Genomic DNA, 22105 nt, shown 5'->3' with positions numbered 1-22105 from the left:
TGCAGCTGTATGTTGGGCAACAACTTTCTGGGCTAGAAAATACAGGTAAGCAATTTTGCATACCTTCTGGTGCTGGTAAGCATTCTATAGATTCACATCTTAAAATTGAACTTACACATATACAAGAAGATTGACAGTGGTTAATAGGTGGCACACTGCTATTGTTTTTATATGTTTTTCCATCGACCAAACAATTGCCCTCTCCAGGAATTTCTCTTTCAGGAATTTCAGTCTGTTGAGGCATATCTGTAAATGCAGCGGCTTTTGTTTCTGATTCTGTTGATTGTTCTGTAACATGTTCTGATGGTTTCTCTTCTTCAGTAACCACTCCTTGTTCTGTAGCAAACCTGTCATAACCGACTGTTGTAATTTGTTCGCCTTCAGTACCTTTAACTTCATGCTCTTGTTCTGTTGTGCCACTTCCTTCTTCGGGTACTTCCTCTTTACCAGAAGTAACAGGCTCACTAGTAACTGGTAGAATACCCTCAGTTTCCACTTCCGGTATCTCGTTACTTTCTTTTGTAAACCCTTCAATTTCTGGAATTTTATTACTCTCAGTGGTACCTTCTGGTAAAGCAGTTCTTTGAATTTCAGTTTGGGGAGTTGTTCCAATATTTGATATGTTGGATACTTGAGCCACTCCACCAGGAGCACATTCCGTTTCAGATGTACAAACTTCTGGAACAATAGTCTCTTCTGTAATTTGTTCTTCGGAAACCTTCTCAGTGGTAATATGTTTGATGGGTAATCTTGTAGTCTCTGGTATTTCAGCTTCGGTAATACTTTCAGATGGAGTATGATGCCTGACACCAACATCATCAAGATCAATCTCATTTTCTTCTTCTTTAGGAAGTTCAGTTGTAATTTGCAAACCAGAATCAGGTGTTTTTTCAATATCTTCTGTAGAAACTTCCGTAGCCACTTTAATTCGTTCTTCACCTTCTGAAACCTGCGTTGTATATTCTGGTAAAGCTGGTATTTCAGTAACACTTGCTTTTGTTTCTGTTTCAGATGTCTCTGTAGGTGTATTCGTTTTCTCGGTTTGGCTTGGTAATTCTGGCAACTCTGTTTTTTCAGTTTCGGGTTTTGGTTTCTCAGTAGAAAGGGCAGTTTCAGACACATGATCCATTGATTCTGGAAGTTCAGTCTTACGTGTAGGTATTTCAGTAACAATAATAACTTCCTCTTTCTCAGTTGTAGGTTCGTAAAGTTCAGTTGTATGTTGAGCTTTTTCAGTTTCACTAACAGTAGACTCCGATTGTGAAAGTTCTGGTGTTTTAGTGGTCGTCGGAAGTTTAGCTTGCTCTGCATTTTCTTGTGAAATTTTCTCTGTTGATAATTCACCCTCTCTTGTACAATCGCCTTCAACACACAAAGATAAAGTAGCGTTCTCGGCTGTTTCTTTAGGCGTTGAAGTTTCTATGGATATAGTTGCCTCAGTTGGTTTAGTAGTCTCTGATAAATCTTTTTCAGCTGATTTTTCCGTAACACCTTCTGGACTTGTTGTAGTTGGCGCACTTTCTTCTTCAATTGGTGTTTCTGTAATTTCTGAGGGTCTTGTCGCTTCTGATGAACTACTTGGAACTTCAGTTATAACAGAAGTATCTAAGATTTGTTTTTCAGTAGTAACAGATTCTATAGATGTGGTTAATTCTTCTAATGGTTTAGATTCTTCTGGAACAGATGGTTCGGTTAGTTTCACCTCCGCTTCAGTCGATAATGAAGTTGTTGGGTGTTCATATTCTTCAGTCACTGGTCCTTCAGCTGATCCTTCAGTTGTTTCAAATTCTTTATCTGTAATGGATGTTTTAGGGCTACTTTCTGGTATCTCTTTTTCTATTGTAGGGATTATAACAGTAGTTTTATCAGTTTCATCTTCAGGTTGTTGAGTCGAAGCAAATTCTTTAGTAACTGACGGTAACTTAGTTATTTCTTCCACATGAGTAACTTCAGTAGGCTCTTCTTCAGCTTTAACTATATCAGTTACACTTTCTATTTCAGGTTTTTCAGTACTAGAACCCGCAATAGCAGTTGTAATAGCTTCAATAGTGTCTGTCACACGAGTGGTAATGGACTCTATAGTTTCACTTATTCTACTAGTTATTGATTCTACCGGACTTTCAGTTGGTTTTGATAGATCTTCTTCAGGTGTAATGGCAGTGACAATTGTAACACGTTCTTCCTCTGTTATTGCTGGCTCTACTCCAACAGCTGTTACGTGTTCAACGATTGGCTTTTCTGTTTCTTCAGTACTTTCTGTTGTTCCTTCTATTCTAGTTTCAAATTGTGGTAGAGTAGTTTGTTCACCTGCTTCTTTAGTTGGCTGAGAAGTTTCAATCGGTTTACTTGTAATTTCTGTAATAATTTCGGGAGATTCTGTTTCTAGTATAGGGACTTCTTCTGATGCCACCTCATGCTGTCCCTCTTCTATTGGTGAAACTTGTGTTGATATTTCTGGAACTGCCGTTTGTTCTTCTGGTGTGCTAGTTAACAATTTCTCTGTTACCCGTTCTTCTTCAGTAACAATTACTGGAGTAGTAGGCTCAAACTCACTAGTTGTCGAAGACAAAGTTGTTAATTCTTCTTCTATAACTCCAGCGCAATCGTATGTATCAGGACAACATTGACCTTCGCGCACCGGTAATGCTGTACAGTTTACTTTGTCGAGTGGTGTAGGTCCACATTCTTGCACAGCGCACACAATATCACCACGCATACAATAGCACTTTTCACAAGGGATATCCTTTTTGACCAATTCTCCATCCGAATAGGCTTGTCCGTTGAAAATACATTCAAATGGTTGTAGAGTGGTAGTTGGGGCAACTGTTGTGGTGGTCGTACTGGTCGTGGTAATTTGTGGTGTTGTTGGTCCCTCCAAGTAGTCAGGATGTTCTGAAAATAAACCGATATTCTAGTAAACGTGTTTATAGTTATAAATATGTCTTACCGCAGTTATATCTGACTGGACAGCAAACACCCTCTTGATATACAGGCTTACATCCTTCTACGTTTAAGGTACATTCTTGCATAACACAGGCAGTTTTGTTTCTAATGCAGTAGCAAAGCTCGCAAGGGTTTTCGTGATCGGAAGGTACTCGAGCGCCGTCAGAATAAAATAAACTGTCGATAGTGCACCCATACTCATTTAAATGGCCTACAGCAGTTGAAGGAACTGTAGAAGTGACTAGATGAACAGGGACTGAAAAGAAAATGTTAGATAAAAACATTGCCTGTCATGCAATACAATATCTACATACCTTCAGGACAAGTTATTACAGGACAGCACTGATCTGGTCTATTTTCAACTTTACAGTTTGCCCCAATAGCCTTGGTAAAAGGACATACTCTCAAGTAGCACATTAGCATTCGATTGTGACATGTACAATTGAGACATGGTTCGTTCGTTATTATTCGATCTCCTTCGTCGTAGTGTTGAAAATTGTAGTAGCAACCTGTTGCGTCAGCAACTAGAAAGAAAAAGCATAATCACGATTATAAAAAGCGAAAGAGTGCTAATTTGTCTCTAGAATCATAAATTCTTTAGAATTAGACTCTAGAATCATAAATTCAAGCTTACCAGGATAGTATTCAATTTCTGTGCTTTGCTCATCATTTTGTTCAGGTGATGCAGGTGCTGTAACAAAAAAAAATATTAATTAACAAAAATATAAAAGCCAAGTATTTATAATCATGTTTAAATATATATTAAGTGTATAATATAGGTCAGCTTCTTTAATTTTAGAATAAACATTATGAAAAAATAAGCAACGTTTTATATCATATACAGCAAGGTGTAATAGATGTAAGTTTATTTATTTTTATACATTTATGTAAATATTTTTCTTTCTATTAAACCACAAAAACGATTGCGAAATCGGCGATGCTATAAGAAGATAAGAGATTAGTACTACACTGTATTTTTGAGCAAAAAAAAAGAAAACGTTTGCTCAGCAGTTAAAAGGCCATACCATAACGTAGTATTGATGCTGCCAAAACCAAAGCAGGAACAGGGATAGGAGTGGGCATCTGTCCCAGCATCCTTCAGGCAGAAATCTATGCTATCAAAAAATGCGTATAACTTATCTTAGATAGGAACTATCGGAAACAACAAATAACCATCTTATCCGAGAGTCGAGCAGCATTTACAGCGACCAACTCAGTAGTCATCATTTCGAAGTTGATCAAAGAATGCCTAGAGAAACTGAACAAATTAGGCAAAGAATATAAAGTTCTTCGACTCTGGGCGCCAAAACCCACCAAGGGATAGAATGCAATGAAAAAGCAAACGATCTAACTAGAAAAGGAGCGAACACTCCACTAAATGGACATGAACTGTTCTGTTTCCCCAGTGGAAACCCACTTAAAGCGGAAATCGAGAACCTGGAAGACTCCATCCGTAACCTGGAATGGGAATCCTCCAACGGTCATAGACATTCGAAGAAATTTCGAAGAACTTAAAACTGAGAAAAATCAAAGATTTTCCTTGATTTAACTAAGAACAATCTTCAGATTGTCACGGAGTTTTTAACAGGACGCTGGCTCATCAGTAGATTGAAGCTAAGAAACAACGGGGAATGCAGATTCTGTGGAGAAAATGAGGAAACACCAGAACACCTCATCACTGAGTGCGCCGAGAAGACAACCATTCATGCTTTAACAATGGTACGACTCATATCGGAGATGGAGAATTAAAACCGTCTCGCAGATACTGGCTTTTGTCAAACCCTGAGACTCTATGACGAGTTATAACTCAAGAAAGGAGGATACGGTAGATCTATAAGGTCGCGATGATTAACTTTCCCCCTCCCATACAATCTAGAAGATAAAAAATTTAAAAATATTTTTCAATGAATGAAAGATGAAATACTATTAATATTGAAGGAAGAAGCTAAATATTGTGTGCTTTACGTATGGGCGTGTAAGCCCGTATAACTATTCCGTACATATTTAAGAACATTTTATCTTTCGACCACCTGTTGCGCTCGCATGCACTTTCTCAAATCTGACGCTATCAAAAATAATCACAACGTACACCCAACAAAACTTTATAGATTAGTTTTCATTAATTTATCGTCAAATCTAACTGTACTTTAAGGTTCGGGACGTAAAACACATGTAAACTCAAGTAAAGCCGTCAAATGAAAAATCCGAAGCCGTCTCTAGTCCTTCCGAAACAGTTATTTTGCCTGATAAATTTATTTAATCGATATCTTCGTTTATATTTGGAAGAATTACCGCCAGATTTACAGCTATACAAATATCTTGACCAACCCAAGCCCGAGATTCGTATTTCAGAAGTTAATTTCTGGTGAGCCGCGTCTCAATTTCACTTCCTCCATCGAGGAATGTTACGCGTTTAAGTTGGCGCGAACAATAAGTCGTTGATTAAGTTCAATAATGGAGACTGATGAAGTTAATTTAATTAATTGATCGATCATTAAGCATTGTATGTTGAGTTTTAATTGATATTCTCTATAGCACATCGATTAAAACGCTAATTAGCTGATAAAGTTGTAATTAGTCAAAGACTATGGCACACGAATTTATGTAAATAAAAATGAAGTACTGTACGTTGGTAAACACATTACTTGAGAACGGTTTGACTGAATACAGGGTGCTACAAATTTGAGGTACGAGCATTGGCATCTCGGAAACCGTAATACACACACCGGAAAAGTCTAGGGATATTACAATTTTATCCAGCCATCGTCAGTAATTTTATTATTTGCATTTCTGATATAATAAAATGAAAATAAACAAATAGTTTACAGGACGTATTGGAAATAAAAATGCGAAATTTACCGAATTTTTCAAATTTACCTTGATTTTTATTGAACTCAAAAAAATACACACATTTTTTTTTTATTCTAAACTGTGAATTAAAAAAAAAGATAAAACCCATTTTTACTTAATAAAGGGTATGGCCTCCTCTACTGTTCATTACAGCCCTACATCGTCTCTCCATGCTCCTGATCAGGTTGTCGATCTCTTCTTGAGGTACAGCCTGCCACGCTGCGTTCACGGCCCGAACCAGATCCCTACGAGTTTCACGAGGCATACCCATTCTCAAAATTCTTCTTTGGACCGCGTCCCATACGTGCTCGATTGAGGTCAGGAGATTGTGCCGGCCAGGGTAAGATGTTTAATTGATGAGCATTGATAAACTCACTTACCACTCTGGCTGTATGAGGCCGTGCATTGTCATGCATGAGAATGAAGTTTCTCCCAAAATCATTGGCATATGGTAACAAGACAGGCTCAAGAATTAAATCACGACATGTGATTCCTGTTAGAAACCTTTTAAGAAAAACGAGATCGGTTTTTCGGCCTAACTGGACTCCTCCCCAGACCATAACTGTTCCACCTTGATAAGGGTGCACTTCCTGAACATGATCCAACCGAATAAGATTTCCCGGTTCTCTCCATACCCTAAGCCTTCTCGAATCCGGATGTAATCCAAAGCGTGACTCATCCGTGAAGAGAACTGTGGCCCAATGTTCATTCGACCACTGAACATGATCTTGAGCCCACAAATATCGTACCTCTCGATTTCCTCTCGTTAAGGGTTGAGCTCTCCAGGGGCGTCTGCTTCTTAAGTTGACCTCTCTTAATCTATTGCGAACAGTGTCAGGACTAACAGTTACATTATGTCTTTCCTGGAGAATTAAACTAAGCTCTGGTGCTGTAAGAGTCGGTCGGCGTCGAGCATTTAATTGTAAAAAATGATCTTGCTGAGGGGTAGTAATGCGATGTCGCCCTGTGTGCCTTTCAGCAACATCACCACTTTCACGGTAGCGTGTACTTAATCGCGATATTACACTTTGCGTTGTATTTAATGCTCTAGCTACGTCAATTTAGCGCATTCCAGCTTCGAACATACCCATGGCCCTTAGCATTTCGTCTCTGTTAAGATGTTCTCCATAATGTCGTTTAATACTAAACAGAGTTATTTGAATGAATTCTGGCCAGTTATCATAAAAACATAGCCAGTATAGGTTAAATTCGAACAATTGATGCTAGGTGCTTTTTATACGTTTGACAAAAAATGCACAAACACTTCTGCAAATATCCCAAATTTAGAAATAACTAGTGTGACTACTGCGTTTCAATCGAAGTAGAAAGAATCGGCCTACAAATATGTGGTTGTTTATTCAAAACATTTATTTTTAACTTTAATAAAATTATATCCCTAGATTTTTCCGGTGTGTGTAGATACGAACATGGTTAAATTGGGGCAAATTTGCGCCTTGGGATGTTCATTAAGATGCCATCAAAAAAGATAAAAACGCATCAAGGATTGCTGTGTTATTTGTAAAAAACGGATTTTTTGAAAATTAATTTTATTTTTTCCCTGTCGGTTTTAGAAGCATTTCTTTGGATCCATTGGAAGTGGCGGAGCAGTATGGCCAGCGAGGTTCCTGGGCCTGGCGCCAAGGGATATATTCCTTTTGGGGGTATACCTTGATGTAATTTGTAAAAGTGAAATCAATACACTTCAATATTTACAACACAAAGTAAGAAATACATTCCGCTTCCTTTTCTTTCTTCAAAAAACTCAGCAGTCGATAACATGTTGGCGAACATCCCATAGAACATCCCCCTTTGCGCCAATTTAACCATGTTCGTATCTATTACGGTTTTCAAAATACCAATGCTCGTACCCCGAATTTGTAGCACTTTATTATTAAAACATTCAACTCAACGATTTGAATCATGGATATTACTAGTACTATTTTGACCGACTGGAAAATGCGTTCTTAGAGGATAATTATTTGCTAAAAAAAGGTCTTCGCAAACTAAAACGGTAAATAGGCATCAGAGATAACAAAAATATGTTGATTATATATCCATATATATAACATGAAAAAATGGTGACAACATAATACTTGTTATTGTGAACAAACCTTTGGTACCTTAGATGTTTCTTGGAATAAGTGTCCAAATCTATATATATTTATGTAGTTTTAACTGCGTCTCTTTTACATCTTCTATAGCCTTTTTAACATCACAGTGACAAACAAATTGAACAAAACAATGTTTCTTGTTTCAACTAATGTGATATAATTTTTAAAACAAAACATTGGTCGCCACCTTATAAATACTCTAAAATGCGACATTCTTTTAAACTTAACACATTTTTTCCCTGGGAGCGTTCTCAGACGCTCGGTATTGTCTAGTTGAAGACAATGTAAAGAAATTATAGCGTTCGTTAACTTTGAAACACATAAACTCAATGATTTATGGGTAATTAAGGAATGCAAAACATTATTCTTTGCGCGAATTCTTTACGGAGATGAAGCATAAAATTAAATAATCAGGTAGAATACGAAGATTCTACGTTAGGATTGAGTTTTTCGCATTACTTTATAACTTATTACGGAGTAAATTGTAAGTCTGAAGCTCTGAGTTGTTTTTTTTCTTCATTTGAAAAACAGAATATATTTAATTTTCCTTGCTTCTGTCTGATATTATATTAAAATAAAATATATTGTTAAAATCTAAAATTATATAGGTAATGCAAAATTATAAATATCTTATTTATATTTAACCAGATATCTTAAATAATAATTTTAAAGTTCGGAACTTCCGAAAACCAGTACCGTTTTTTTTTATTTGATAAAGTTTGTATTATCTGACGGCTGTAATATATATCGAGAATTAACTTAGTGTTAACCCGTTACGTTATCTATATGTTATCTATAAAAAGACATAAATAACCTGAGAAGAATAATTTAAAATTCAAATAAAGCAAATAGAAATACCACCAGAAATAGTCAAATATATAAAAAAGGAGATGTTAGATATTAGATGTTTTGAAAATAAAAGAGTACTTAATATTTTCAAAAGTTTAGACTTTACATTAGACTTTACTTTTTACTAGTATCTCGGCTTTTGTAATTTTTTTAATATGTTATTTGTTAACAAATAACACAATACATAATCATGTGTTAAGTAATTATTAGTTTACAGATGTCGTTTCTTGCTAGAAATAGAACACAATCCAATTCCGTAAAATTGCTCCAAAAGATTAAACCGTACTTTAGTAGCAACACAATCAATATGTATTTTCCAGTTCAATCGTCTATTAAAAGTGACATATCTAGCTACAAACGATACCAATTAAACTTTTAGTTACGTAATCGATTTTAAATTCATTGTTGCCAACCATGAACCTTTTTGGCGCCGGGCTGACTAATTGTAATTTAAATTTCCCGCTAGGGATTCAGGTGGTCATTTATTTATTTATATCCTGACATTGTCATTCGTGATACTTTAGTTTTGTATTACGAGTTTTTTGTTTAAATGAATTGTGTTGTGATACATTAAGCTTAAAAATGTTTACTAGCATGCCTTGCAGTCGAATATTGTTCTTTTTAGAACCTGTAGAAGATTTAAGCTTAATAGGCCCTGCAAAAAACGCATCGCAACCTTATTTGAATATTCTGAACGGAAAAGCGGTAGTAATAACCCTTTATGTCCCTTAAGTGCTGTTAAAGAGGAGAGTTTTGTTGTTAGTACATAATATCTGATTATATATTTATAATTAATTATAAATTTAAATTTTAAATTGTTAATGTTTCCTAAAATATTTTGATTAAAAGAAAATATGTAAAAGTGGGCAACGCTGTGCCGCGCCGGTCAAGGTTAATCACGTGACTAAAATTTTAATTGGTATGAACTATACATAGGAATTCCTCAGTAGATTGTTATTATTATTTTCATGATATATTTTATTAATTGACAAATTAATAAATGTGATTTAATGTGCTGTTGCAACTAAAAAGGGATCATTGTAAATAAAAAAATAATAATAAATTAATAAAGTCGGATATATTATTAGTACAGGATTGTAAAGTAAAATTATGTCTCTAGTTTAAAGTTAGCTTACGCTAAAGACATCTAGGCAAGCCTCATTAAAAAAAGTGTTACGGATCTTCGTTGAATTGGTGATACATTCACTCAATGCCCAATTTTAAAACTTCTTTTGAATTTTAAGTAGGCCTCGAGCCATGTTAATATTCTTGTCGTCGAATCTGAACATGTGTAGTGCGAAGATTTTTTTCGATGGTCTACATTTCATTTATAAACATTTTAGAATCTAGTTTGTGAGTCGTTATGACCTGAATGGTATAATTTATCATGTAAACAAGGATTACTCACAATAAGTATGTAACATTAGCATAATATGTCGTCTATTTTATATTGAAGAAACATTAATGTGTTTATTAATTCTGTATTAGTTAAGAAAGTGTATGTATAATCGTTTATGTTTATTGTAAAACATAGAAATAGCCATGTAAAATTTATTGCTACTATGAAAGTTAAAGTAGGTATTATTCCTCATTGATGTCGAAATGTAACACAATGTTATTACCTGCTACAGAAATAGTAAAATATTCATTATGAAAATGTAATTCAAGTTCAGAAGATAACAAACCATTAATTCCTGTTTACAAAACAATAATTTGCAGTTCAAAAATAACTACCTTGAATTCCTATTTGCTAATTTGTATGATAAAGATAAGTATAATATCTAAGCGTGGGTTATCTCACTTGGGTAATGTGCATGTACTACCAAAATATAATTTTACTGCCAAGTGACTGCCAATGACTGCAAAGAAGACTGCCTATGACTGCCATGTAATTATTAAAGGCGACTGCCATAAGACTGCCATAAGACTGCCAGTGACTGCCAGCGACCGCCAAGAAAATCTACATGTAATTACAATAGTTAGACACCCCTCGTACCTAAGATAATATTTTTGGTATCGTTGATGCCAAATATACAGTTCTAGAAAAAAGTTTAGTTTCTTCTTCTTCTTCTTCTTCTTTTTCTTCTTCTTCTGCCTTGTCAGGTCCCCCTGACTTTGTCAATCACTTTGGCAACAATTAATCGGCGTTATGAATGCATGTCCATTCCCTGATGTTCCTCAACCAGGAGATTTGTCTTCTTCTTACGCCCCTACGGGTCTCTATTTTGCCCTTCATTATAATTTATACATATTCATATGTCCTGAATTATATTTGAGATTGTAAGACTGCCTAGTGACCTAAATCAATATATATTATAAATAATATTACCATAAAACATTATTAGATAAATTTCCTTCAACTGGACCGTTATCATTTCTGATATTTGACCAGTAATTTTAAGTTTAACGATTCGAATGCATATTCTTGTAGTATGCGTTAAAGTAAACAAGAACGTTCCCGTGTGAAACGTTCTAAGTTATACTTAGTTGCTTCATTATGCTTTTGTGTAGCGAGGACAAATATAAACACAAAATTATATTAACGTTTACTATGGCTTTCGAATTGTCTTTTCAATTAGCAGATTCGAGTTCGAGTAGCCGAGTTGGGAATGAAACGTTATCAAACTTCATTATTGGCGTTTTATAGAAGATTTATTGCATTTGCTTTGTTTTGGTAGTAAATGTTTTACTAGGTTTTTCAAGCTCAAAAATAAAAAATCATGAATTCGTTTGTATCTATACATGTATAGAATGTAGAATGTTCAGGAGGGTAGTTATTCACCGTGACCTTACAGATCTATTGTGTGTTCCCCTTTCTTGAGTTATAACGAGTTATAACTCATCATACAATCTCATGGCTTTAATAAAAGCCAGTATCTGAGACGACTCCACAGAGGCCATCAGCTCTCCATCCTCGACTTCAGCCGTACCAAAGTTCATAGCACAAACGGTCGTCGCGTCGGCGTCGTATCGGTGGACTCAGTGATAAGGTGTTCTGGTGTTTCCCCATTTCCCCCACAGAATCTGCATTCGCCGTTGTTTTTCAGCTTCAGCCTACTGAGGTGTTCGTTGAGGAGACAGTCTCCTGTTAGAAACCCCGTGACAATCCGAAGGTTGTTTTTACTTAAATCGAGGAAAACCTTTGTTTTTCCCGGTCATAAGTTCTGAGGAACTTTTTCAAGTGTCTTAGACCATTGGAGGACACCCATTCCAGATTACGGATGGAGTCTTCCAGATACTTCAGTTGCGCTTTCAGTTGGTTCCCGTTTGGAGAACGATTTTGGTCCAGTTAGTGGTATTCGAAGTTGGACAAAGAATGCCTAGAGAAGCTCATCGTCTATACATATTTTGTATCATTCTTGTGATTCTTGCTTTTTTAAAAAAAATATAATATGATCTTCGTTACCTTTCATTATTATGATCTTTTTATGACCGTTATTTCTAGGAATATCAATACTAAAACTTTTAATTTCAAAATAATACTCGCCTATATTTATAAATTACTCTTAAATCTTATGTCATGTTATATGAACTGACAATTCAATTAGTTCAAATTAAATTCAGTTAATTATAATTTTTGGTCATAGTTAGATATTCATAGAAACAGAAAATGAAAACAATAGAAAAGAGTGTAATTCTCTAATCTGCTAATTCAAAATAATATGAATGAATACAAAATTGGAAACATAATTCCTACGAACTCATACGAATATTATTCTGCTTTACTATTTAATTTAATATTATTAGCTATAATAAATATGCAAACGAAACTAACGTATGCGTAAGCATACATATTACTGTTGGTCATTATAGTCAAACAATCAAAAAGGCTAAACACATAAAACCACATCCTCTGCGCATTTCAAACAACCGAGGAATGCAGCAGATGGCTAGAAGTACTGGGCGGATTCATTTCGGCGTTTATTTACTAATTGCCTGCGAAGCAGCGGTAATGGCCACCTGAGTACCTTTCTAACCATCTTTTTGCCACGTATAACTGTAAATCGTATTTCAACATTCCGATATTACGCCGTCTCAAAATAATACTAAAATATTTTCATGAATTTGTTCTTTAAATAGACCATTCCCAGTGAGAACTGAGTTATTTGAAGCTCTCATAATTGCTCCAAAAGGTGTGATACTATAAACTATAAGTAGAGTAGATAGATGGTGCGACTCTAATTAACTTTGTCCATATTTAAGAGTATTTCAGGATAAATTATTTCCTTATTTAATTTATCTTAAGTAATTCTCGATACTGATTATTAAGATTATCTTTGATCGGGGTAATGACCCAGGTCCCAGCTTTGTCGAACATCAGGTTCCATTCGACCATCAAAGTTAAGCGATATAGAATGTAGAATATAAAATGAGTGGGAGGGGGTTAATCACCGCGACCTTACAGATTTATTGTGTCCCTTGAATCTTGTGTCTCTCTCTCTCCTCTCTTGAGTTATAACTCATCATACAATCTCAGGTCGTTGACAAAAGCCAGTATCTGGGACGGTTTTACAGAGGGTAGTTCTCCATCCTTATCAGTTGTACCAAAGTTTATGGCACGAATGGTTGTCGTTTCGGCAAGCAGAACGGTTCTAGTCCGGTTAGTGGAGTGTTCGCTCCTTTTCTAGCTCATTTGCTTTCTCATTACCTTCTACCCCTTAGTGAGGTGGCACCCAGAGTAGGAGGACTTTGTTTCCTTTGCCAAATTTGTTCAGCTTCTCTATGTATTCTTTGACCAACTTTGAATTGATTGATACTGAGTTGATCGCTTTTAACGATGCTTGGCTATCAGATAAGATGTTAAAGTTAAGCGATGGTGTATGTTTGGACGGATGATCCCCTGAAAGATGTATCATGCTATTCTCCAAAAACCATTGTGTAGAAATATGTATATACTTTTTATATATAATTAAATAAAACAAAACGAGTTTGTTACACCATTTATAACTTAGTAACGGCTGAACTAATTTTAATGAAGATTGAACTTGCGGACAAAAATTTATAAAATTATTATTCTATTAATAAATGTATAAAACGAAAAAAAGACAACCTTTTTGATGGCTTAGTAATCTTAAAAACTCTTAAAAATTCTAATTTATTTTTTAAATTTATTAGTTTAGGCCAACGCCTCCATATTTTGGAATATATGTGAAACTTGATGGCTTTTAACAGACAAAAAATTAATAATTCATGTTCATGTTCGACTAATTTGTCTTTTTTCTATATTTGTTCATTCAGTAGGAAACATGCGGTCTACCGTCTCTTAAAAATATATTGTTTGTATTATGTAATTTTATCGGAGATGACTGGGACTGATGACATCATTTCTTCGCCGACTTTTAAATATTGAGATTTGATAATATGACTGTTTTAACACAGATAGATCAGTAGCCTTTCTGCTTTTTAAAAAACTAAAGTATCAAAAATTCAACAACAAAGTAAAGTGCAAACTTTTCCAAATAATACATAGATAAAATATACAGGGTGGTCCGTACTGTAAGTGGCGCCAACAAGTAGGAGTCATATTGACAAAATCAAATTTCTAATGTCAAAAAACTCCCAGATACCAATTTTCACCCAAAAATTGAGGTTAGTTCAGAAATTATTTGGAAAAAATCGAAATAAAAATGAAACTTCTACACCCTGTAACTCCAAAACTAAGCTTTTAGAACATACATTTGTACGAACTTTTTTACTTATTTTTATATTCAGAATATGCTGCCGAAGTTTCTGGAATAAATTTCGTCTACCCTGTGTACAAAAATTAAATCAAATCAAAGGCTTCTTATGTTCGAATAATTTATTGATGATTATTAGATAAAGTATCATTAACCAGAGAAATGAATGAGGGAGTCATCGGGTTCCTATTTTCCTATTATTCTGATTTAGAGGGATCAGTTTTATCTCTTGTAAGACTGTCATCTATTATTGTATTTTAGTTTTTTTTATTCTGTTAATTAGTTCACCTTTTGATGCGCTACTACTACTTGTATTCGAGAATTACTTGGAACTGTCAAGATGTCAACAGCAACATAGAACATCTTCCTAGTATCGGGCGTATCGACATTTCTTTCATCCCGGTTGCATCTTTCGCAGCCGGGATATTATGTAAATCAGCGCTGCGTGAACGACATAGCCGGTCAGGCTGGCCCCACTAAAAATCGCCCATTGTACGCGGCCGGATCCGTACAATAAAGATGGCGGGGTGAGGAAGTAAAAAAGAAACGCCACCACGACGACGACGACGACGACGGCAACAACAACAACAACGGCGAAAAGAAGCTGCAGTGTGGTCCCGCACGGCGTATGCGAGATCAAGGCGGCGTGGGAGCTCGGTGTGGAGGTCAATCGACGGACCGCGGGCACTACAAGCTGGTACAGTTTGGGTCAGCGGCGGACCGTCCATCGCGTAGAGTAATAAAACTATAGATACAACTATCTCCTCATTCATAAATCTACAAAGCCTGTGTCAATATACTATATGGCTTCATAATCCTATTACACTTTCCATGAGGATCTGTGGACTACGGCCTAACACCTCTTGTAGATTGTATGGAAGGGGGGAAGTTCATCACTGCAACCTTATAGATCTATTGTGTCACCCTTCCTCGAGTTATAACTATTCATACAGTCTCAGGGCTTTGAAAAAGCCAGTATTTGAGACAGCTTTGCAGAGGCTAGTTGTCCATTTCCGATATCAGTCGTACCAAAGTTTATGGAACGAATGGTTGCTGTCTCGGCTCAATAAGTGATGAGGTGTTATGGTGTTTTCACACATAATCTGAATTCGCCGTTTTTCTTAACTTCAATCTACTGAGGTGTTCATTGAGGAGACTGTTAAAAACCCTTTAACAATCCGTTGTTCTTACTTAAATCAAGGAACTCTTTGATTTTCTCGGTCGTTAACACCTCTTAGAAAAAGGCAATTAGAAGATATTGGTGTGCACCATTTTTCGTAGATTGAAGCACTATTTTTCGTAGATTGACCAAAACAAAATAATCCAGATACCCATTTCTGTAAACGGCATTGGCTATACCCTCAGTATGCCATCAACTCGTCAATGTATTATGAAACTTTTCTTTTCGTATTTCGTGGATTACCGCCAAATTCACTATTAAAAATTATACTCCACTTCTTAAAAAATGCCTATACCTCTGTAGCGGATTTATCTCGCCAAAAAAGTCCTAGGGGTATTTCGCCACAAACATAAACAATATTTTTCTTCGGTCGATACGGCGCGTGCGGCTCTGTTCAGTGTGCGCGTACCTTAAAAACTCCTATTGGAAAGTGAAGAAATTATGGAACCGGTCATGTATATGTCCAGCTGCGAACACATAGAACGAGATTTTAATTGTTCAGTAAAACTATATTGGATCTAAGGAATTTTGCTGATATATTGTTCTCGTATATAATTATTATATGAAGATATTTAGTATATAAAGGGCAGACTAGATTAGACCCTTCGAGGTGGCCATCGGCCTGATCCACTACAATCTTTTTAAGTCTATTGTAGTTCTCTTCTGATTGGCTGCATTCTCCAGTCCTATGCTTTTCAAAAAGACGACAAGCTTCAAAGCTACTGCTGAAATGGATGTTCGAAGTGTGAAGAAGAAGAGGGAAACCGAGAATAAGCTAGGAAGAAGGAATAACGAAGAAAATGGAATAAGACAGCTTGCTGACAACATGTGGCAAGTTAGAGAAGAGTAACGCTTTAGAATCAGAAAACGTCGTAGAATGTTGCAAACTGAATGTACGAGTATATATTGGAAACTTATATATTAATACCAACTTTTTACCCCACTTGGTTCACAGGATATGGGAAACAACAAAAAATTCGGCGGATGCAAAGTGGATTCGGGTCGGCGACAAGATAAAGTGCGTCAGGCGTGGTTTCGAAGAAGATACCGCTCCAGGCCGATCGGTTACGAAAATTATAGGGTCGTGTGAAAGGTTTTCGATTAATATTGCGAAGATAACCGATGTCTAAAGTGTAACCAACGTATTCGTGACGTTTTTAATTTTCGAAGGTTTCCACTTCACCTCTCATTTTAAAATGAAAATGATATAATGGCTGGCTCTGGTTTCTCGATTCGTGAAGTGAACATCTTCTTTTGCCGTCAAAGTTGATCGTACTGGCCGTGTTGTATAACGGTTATTTTGGCATGTGATTATTTTTGGTTAGTCTTTTTTCCGCATATATTTAGTAAATGACCAGTCAATCGACTGATACGTTACTATATTATGTAAATCGGCGTTACCACATCGACTGCCGCCTTAAATATAAATGTGGTTATAAAAAAGGTACGGGATAAATTATTGCATTCTTCGTTCTATAAACTTGCAAATTTTTTATCTAGAGCGATCTAGAGAGATTTAGAGAGATTTTTTATCTATCCCAAATTCATGGAGGTCTAACCAACCATGAAACTGATGTTTATATACTCAGCGCCATGTTTCAGGGCATTAGAATGAGAGCTGTTCGAATATCCGAACAATTATTTGAGAGACCAAATAGTTGTGATGTTATTTTTACAAAAAATAATGTTTCTTTTTGTCAGCTTTTTAGATAGATCTTCTAAGTTCTCATGAGGAGCAGTTTTCCTTGATACGCCTCTGACTATTACAGTACACTATTAGAATAGCATTCTTCCGTTTCTGTCTTGTCTTGAGCTAACTAGCTCGCAACAGATAGTAACTTGCTCTATGTGAAATTTAACTGAGAACTCTTTCATTTATTCCCTTTCCATGTCTTAAGTATCTAGAAAAAGAGCAAATTCATATCGGTTGAAGTCTGAATTACGTTATGGTGTCTGTATAATTTAAATATTAATAATTCCTCAGTCTAGATTAATGAGCTTAATTTTTTATCTTGAACTATGGCGTAAGAGACCTCTTCTTCTTCTTTTACTTTTTTGAGATCTTTCGACCTGTTAATTTTAAGGTTGCCTCTGTAGGAGTTCTTGGGAGATGGACTGTCAACTGTCTTTCCATCTTTTTGGAGGTCTTCCCGGCTGTCTCTTACCCATGGGTTTCCCTTCGAGGGCTATGAGTGGTAGCCTGTTTTCTTCCATGCGTTTAACCATTGTCTTTTTCTTTGCCTACCCCATCTCACTACGTCCTGATTCCACATTGTTGTCTGATATTTGTGTTTCTAATTCTGTCTCTTCTAGTCTTCCCCATTATGGTTCTTAAGTTCTTCATTTCAGCGACTCTTAACATGCTTTTGGTCTTGTTTGTTTCCTCTCGGATTTCTATGCCATATGTCATAATTGGTCTGATGCAGGTCATATAAATTTTAATTTTGCTGTCTGTTCGCATGAAGGGGTTTGTCCACACTATTTCTCTCATGACATGGCTGTTGCTCTATTTATTTGGCTTCTCAGATCTTTCTATGGATCATGGCAGTGCGACATATCTATTCCTTGGTATCTGAACTGTGATACCTGCTCAATAATTTTGTTTTCTACTACCAGTTTGCATCTAACCGGCTCTTTAGAGAAAGTTAAGCATTTAGTTTTTGCTGTGGAAATAATCATATTTAATTCTCGGCTCTAAAAGGAGGAGGGTTCTCAGGTTAGGTTAGCACCCGACCTGGGGTAAAAGAAAACTTTACTCACAGAACAAAAGGTAATGCGTAAGAGACCGAAGAGTTAAAATCCAGGAAGATGCTTTATCGGCAGATGCTAAAATTCCTTCTTCAACGATTTACATAGATGGTTTAAGTGTAAATCTATAGATATATTTTAATCAGCAACCTCCGTAAATAAGATAGGATAAGCAAGAGACTTTCCACCACTTATCTACAAATCTAATGTGCGATGTTTATTACCGTTTATCTGAAACCGATCTAGAAAGCAGATGTTTTGTTTTCTTATTAGATCCTAAAAACATCTTAACATTACCTCAAAGGAATTGGATTTGTTATATTTATCTTCAACCGTAAAAGAATAGAGTCGATACGACAAAAGACCCAGGTGATAGATGTCATCCCCAAAATCAAATTCCTCATGTGACAATGGGAGCATACCTGGCAAGAAGGACGGATAACAGATGGACCACAAAAATTACAGTATGGTACCTACGAGGAATTAAGAGACCTAGAAGGCCAAACCTGAGATGGGACCATGATATTATGAAATCAGCAGGGATAACTTATGCCCGCATAGCCAAAAATACACAATAATGGGCCCAGCTACAAAGAGAGCATCTAAATATGTGAGGAAGGCTATACCATAGTTGGAAATGGTTGAATAAGCTGAAAATTATGATAATGATGATATTTATCAGTTTATTAAACTTGAGGTGTAGAAGTTAAAATAAATTCTAAATTAATAACTAATTATATGCAGTCTTACGAAATTTTATTGGGGAAATATATATTATAATAATGATCTCGACTAGGGGAGAAAAAACTACTAGTCTGTGCTAGCGCCCTCTAGGATGGAAGTGGAATAGTAGAGATATTTTCAATGTGTATTATTAAAGTAGTATCAGAAACTACAAAGAACCAAGGCATATGTTAATCATGTAAAAATTGCTCATACTGGAAAGAAAAAAACACACGTTAACAATATTTGGTAATTCTTGGCATCAGAAAAAAAAAACAAATTGTAGTTTTCTAATTAAAAATTTGGAAGAACCAAAGAAGAAACAATACATATTGATTAATTCTTTCGCTCAATGACGCCTCAACTCAATCGCACCTCTTTCCATATACGAATGGATCGTATTTCTAAACGACCCGCTCGTTCGCGGGAACATCAAAAATTGTTTGTTTGAAAACAACGCTGACAATGCAATAAACTGCATCTGCCTCCGTAATCTTCGTCCGACATCTATCGAGAGATGAGGCCTCCGCCGCCGCCGCGGTCTCCACTATACGCCCATCGGCGCATTCGCCAGATCAATTTCTGGTCGCCGAGATATCGGCGAGCCGCATCGCGTGGCTTACTTACTCACTCCCATGACCGCCGATTGTTTCTGGATTTCTATGTTTGTGCTGGAGTTACAGTGCCCGAGGGCTCGGCCCGATTTATTAACTCTCGCAAACTTCAATTTATTAATTTTTGAACCGTGCTACGGATCGGCCCTCCTATTGGCATGGTTTCCTTCCTTTCGTTGCTGGGTTTCTTGTGCTATCACCTGTTATATAAATACCGCACGTATAAAGAATGAAACTGGTTTCGATGTAGTACGTAAGCTGGTTTTGAGAAATCTGTATTAAGATGACTGTGATGTTACGCAAAAGAAGTTTGTTGTAATCTTAGCTAGCCTTATCCCTAACTTCATCTAGCCAAAGTATTTCGATAATCATGGTTAGGTTAGGTTAGGTTAGGTTAGTATCTGTGATCTGAATGATTTCCCGTCATTTTTTGTTTCCATTTTTATTGCGCCATCCGTCCTTTTTTCTCTCTGACATTTCATATACTACAGTGGACGTTTAATTTCTCAATAGAAATTGGTCAAATATTATGGAGAAAGATGCAGATATGCAGATCACAGTATTGGGAACTTTATATTCAATGAAACAATGTTTGATGTACCCGTAAACGAATAGATATTCAATATTAAAATAAAAAAAATCATATTTGAATTGAACTTCTTCTTACTTTCGTCTGTCTGTCTGTTTAAGGACTCCATTCGGGTTCCTCTATCCATGTGCCACGACCCATAATTAAGAAAAATCCTGATGATTTCGTCCATTTAGAGGCATCGGTTCAAAACGTCGAGGGCGTCATCCTGTAGCCCGTATCCAATTATGTCAAAATCGACCCACATTTTTCTTCAAAATCAAATTGTCAGTTTCACCCTGATGAAGATGTAACCGAAACGTCGTTTTTATATATTTACAACCAAATCAATTTTGCAGGTTGGGACCATGTGCATCGTCCCTAACCTAACCTAACCCGCCAAATTTGGTCGTTATCGGACGACACCAACTTTTGACGTTTCTTACGTCAAAACTAACTGTCACAGTGACACGTATCGTAAAGGGTCAAGTTGGTTTTGGTCCAATCTATCGAGATACCAAATTTCATTTAAATTGGACGATTTTTTGATGATTTCATTCATTGATGATGAATCAAAATGATTTGTTTCGCTTAGGGTGGCAGCAACGACGCGCGACGTCCCATAATCCTGCTGTTAAATCAGAACAGCTGGTTTTTATATATAAAAACCAATTGTGCTTGTGTTTTAACAGCAGGATTACGGAACATCGTTGCAGCCACCCTTAAAAATGCAATACGTAGATGAAGAAAAATCAAAGATTTTCATTGGTTTAAGTAAGAATAAACTTCGAATTGTCACAGGGTTTTTAACAGGACACTGTCTTCTCAGATAATACCTCAGTACATTCAAGCTAAGAAACAACGTCGGATGAAGATTCTATGGGGAAAATGGGAAACACTAGAACACCTCATTACTGAATGCGCCGAGACGACAACCATTGGTGCTATAAACTTTGATACGACTGATATCGGACATAGAGAACTAACTCTGTAGAACCGTCTCAGATACTAGCTTTTGTCAAAGCCGTGAGACTGTATGTCGAGTTATAACTCAAGAAACACGATAGATCTATAAGGTAATCTACATCTACTGTTCCTAGTTCATTGCTGCATAGTTTAATCAGGATTAGTTATTAGATATGATCATTCAACTTCATTAAATTCATACATTAATGATTAAAGTTTATTTTTCCATACTTCATGTTTAGTACTTCTATCAATGTATGGTGTGGCTCGGATATCTGATCTCTATCAATATTCCCTCTCTAGACAAGCCTTTTAATTTCAGATCAAGATAATAAATTAGTATTTGTACAGTAGATAATAGATATAACAACCGATGGCATTTGACACGGAATTCTCTCTCCTACCTACCGTTGGCCCCAATTTCGCACCGAATTGTCACCGTCATCGGCCGTCTGATCGCGGCGGTCGCGGTCTGGCCGAGCCGAGTCGTGAAATGCATAACATGCTATCGGCAGGTAAAGCAGATAACTGTAAACGCCGGTACATAATCACGATCCGCGTATACATATCGTAACTCTTCTTAATCCCCGGCTTGATGTGAACGCGGAAAGCAGGATTGTTTTCGAAAATTGATGGCGGGGCAACGGCGCGCCGAAGAGTAGTCGCCATCCGTCGTGTCGTTCCGTTTTCTCGGTCCAGATATTTTACGATTACCATTCAATCAATTTGACCGTCAAAATCGTCTTAATTTCGATTTTCAGATGTCTAAGCAGTTCTGAAGCTACTGATATAATAATATTTCTTCGCATCGGTTCTAGGAAATGCACTAGTAAACGCCTTTGAGGCAATGGCTATAGATAATCGAAGTTAAGCGA

General features: G+C 36.3%; 1 protein-coding gene across 2 annotated transcripts in view; it reads right to left on the bottom strand.

Annotated features, from left to right (window-relative positions):
* Window positions 1–22105, bottom strand: part of LOC115876225 (mucin-16) — a 129818-nt gene that overhangs the window by 6316 nt on the left and 101397 nt on the right. For both annotated transcript variants that reach the window (XM_030891925.1, XM_030891924.1), the window contains exons 3-6: window positions 3578–3634; window positions 3258–3467; window positions 2948–3199; window positions 1–2892 (exon numbers count right to left, since the gene is read on the bottom strand). In XM_030891925.1, the coding sequence (XP_030747785.1) occupies window positions 1–2892; window positions 2948–3199; window positions 3258–3467; window positions 3578–3634 (3411 nt within the window). The remainder of the gene's footprint in view (window positions 2893–2947; window positions 3200–3257; window positions 3468–3577; window positions 3635–22105) is intronic.

Source organism: Sitophilus oryzae, unplaced genomic scaffold (genome assembly GCF_002938485.1).
Source record: "Sitophilus oryzae breed Bouriz unplaced genomic scaffold, Soryzae_2.0 scaffold_1429_pilon_pilon, whole genome shotgun sequence".
NCBI classification, from domain to species: Eukaryota; Metazoa; Arthropoda; class Insecta; order Coleoptera; family Curculionidae; genus Sitophilus; species Sitophilus oryzae.
The sequence above is the reverse complement of the archived record's forward strand: the minus strand, read 5'-3'. Positions and strand labels throughout refer to the sequence as shown.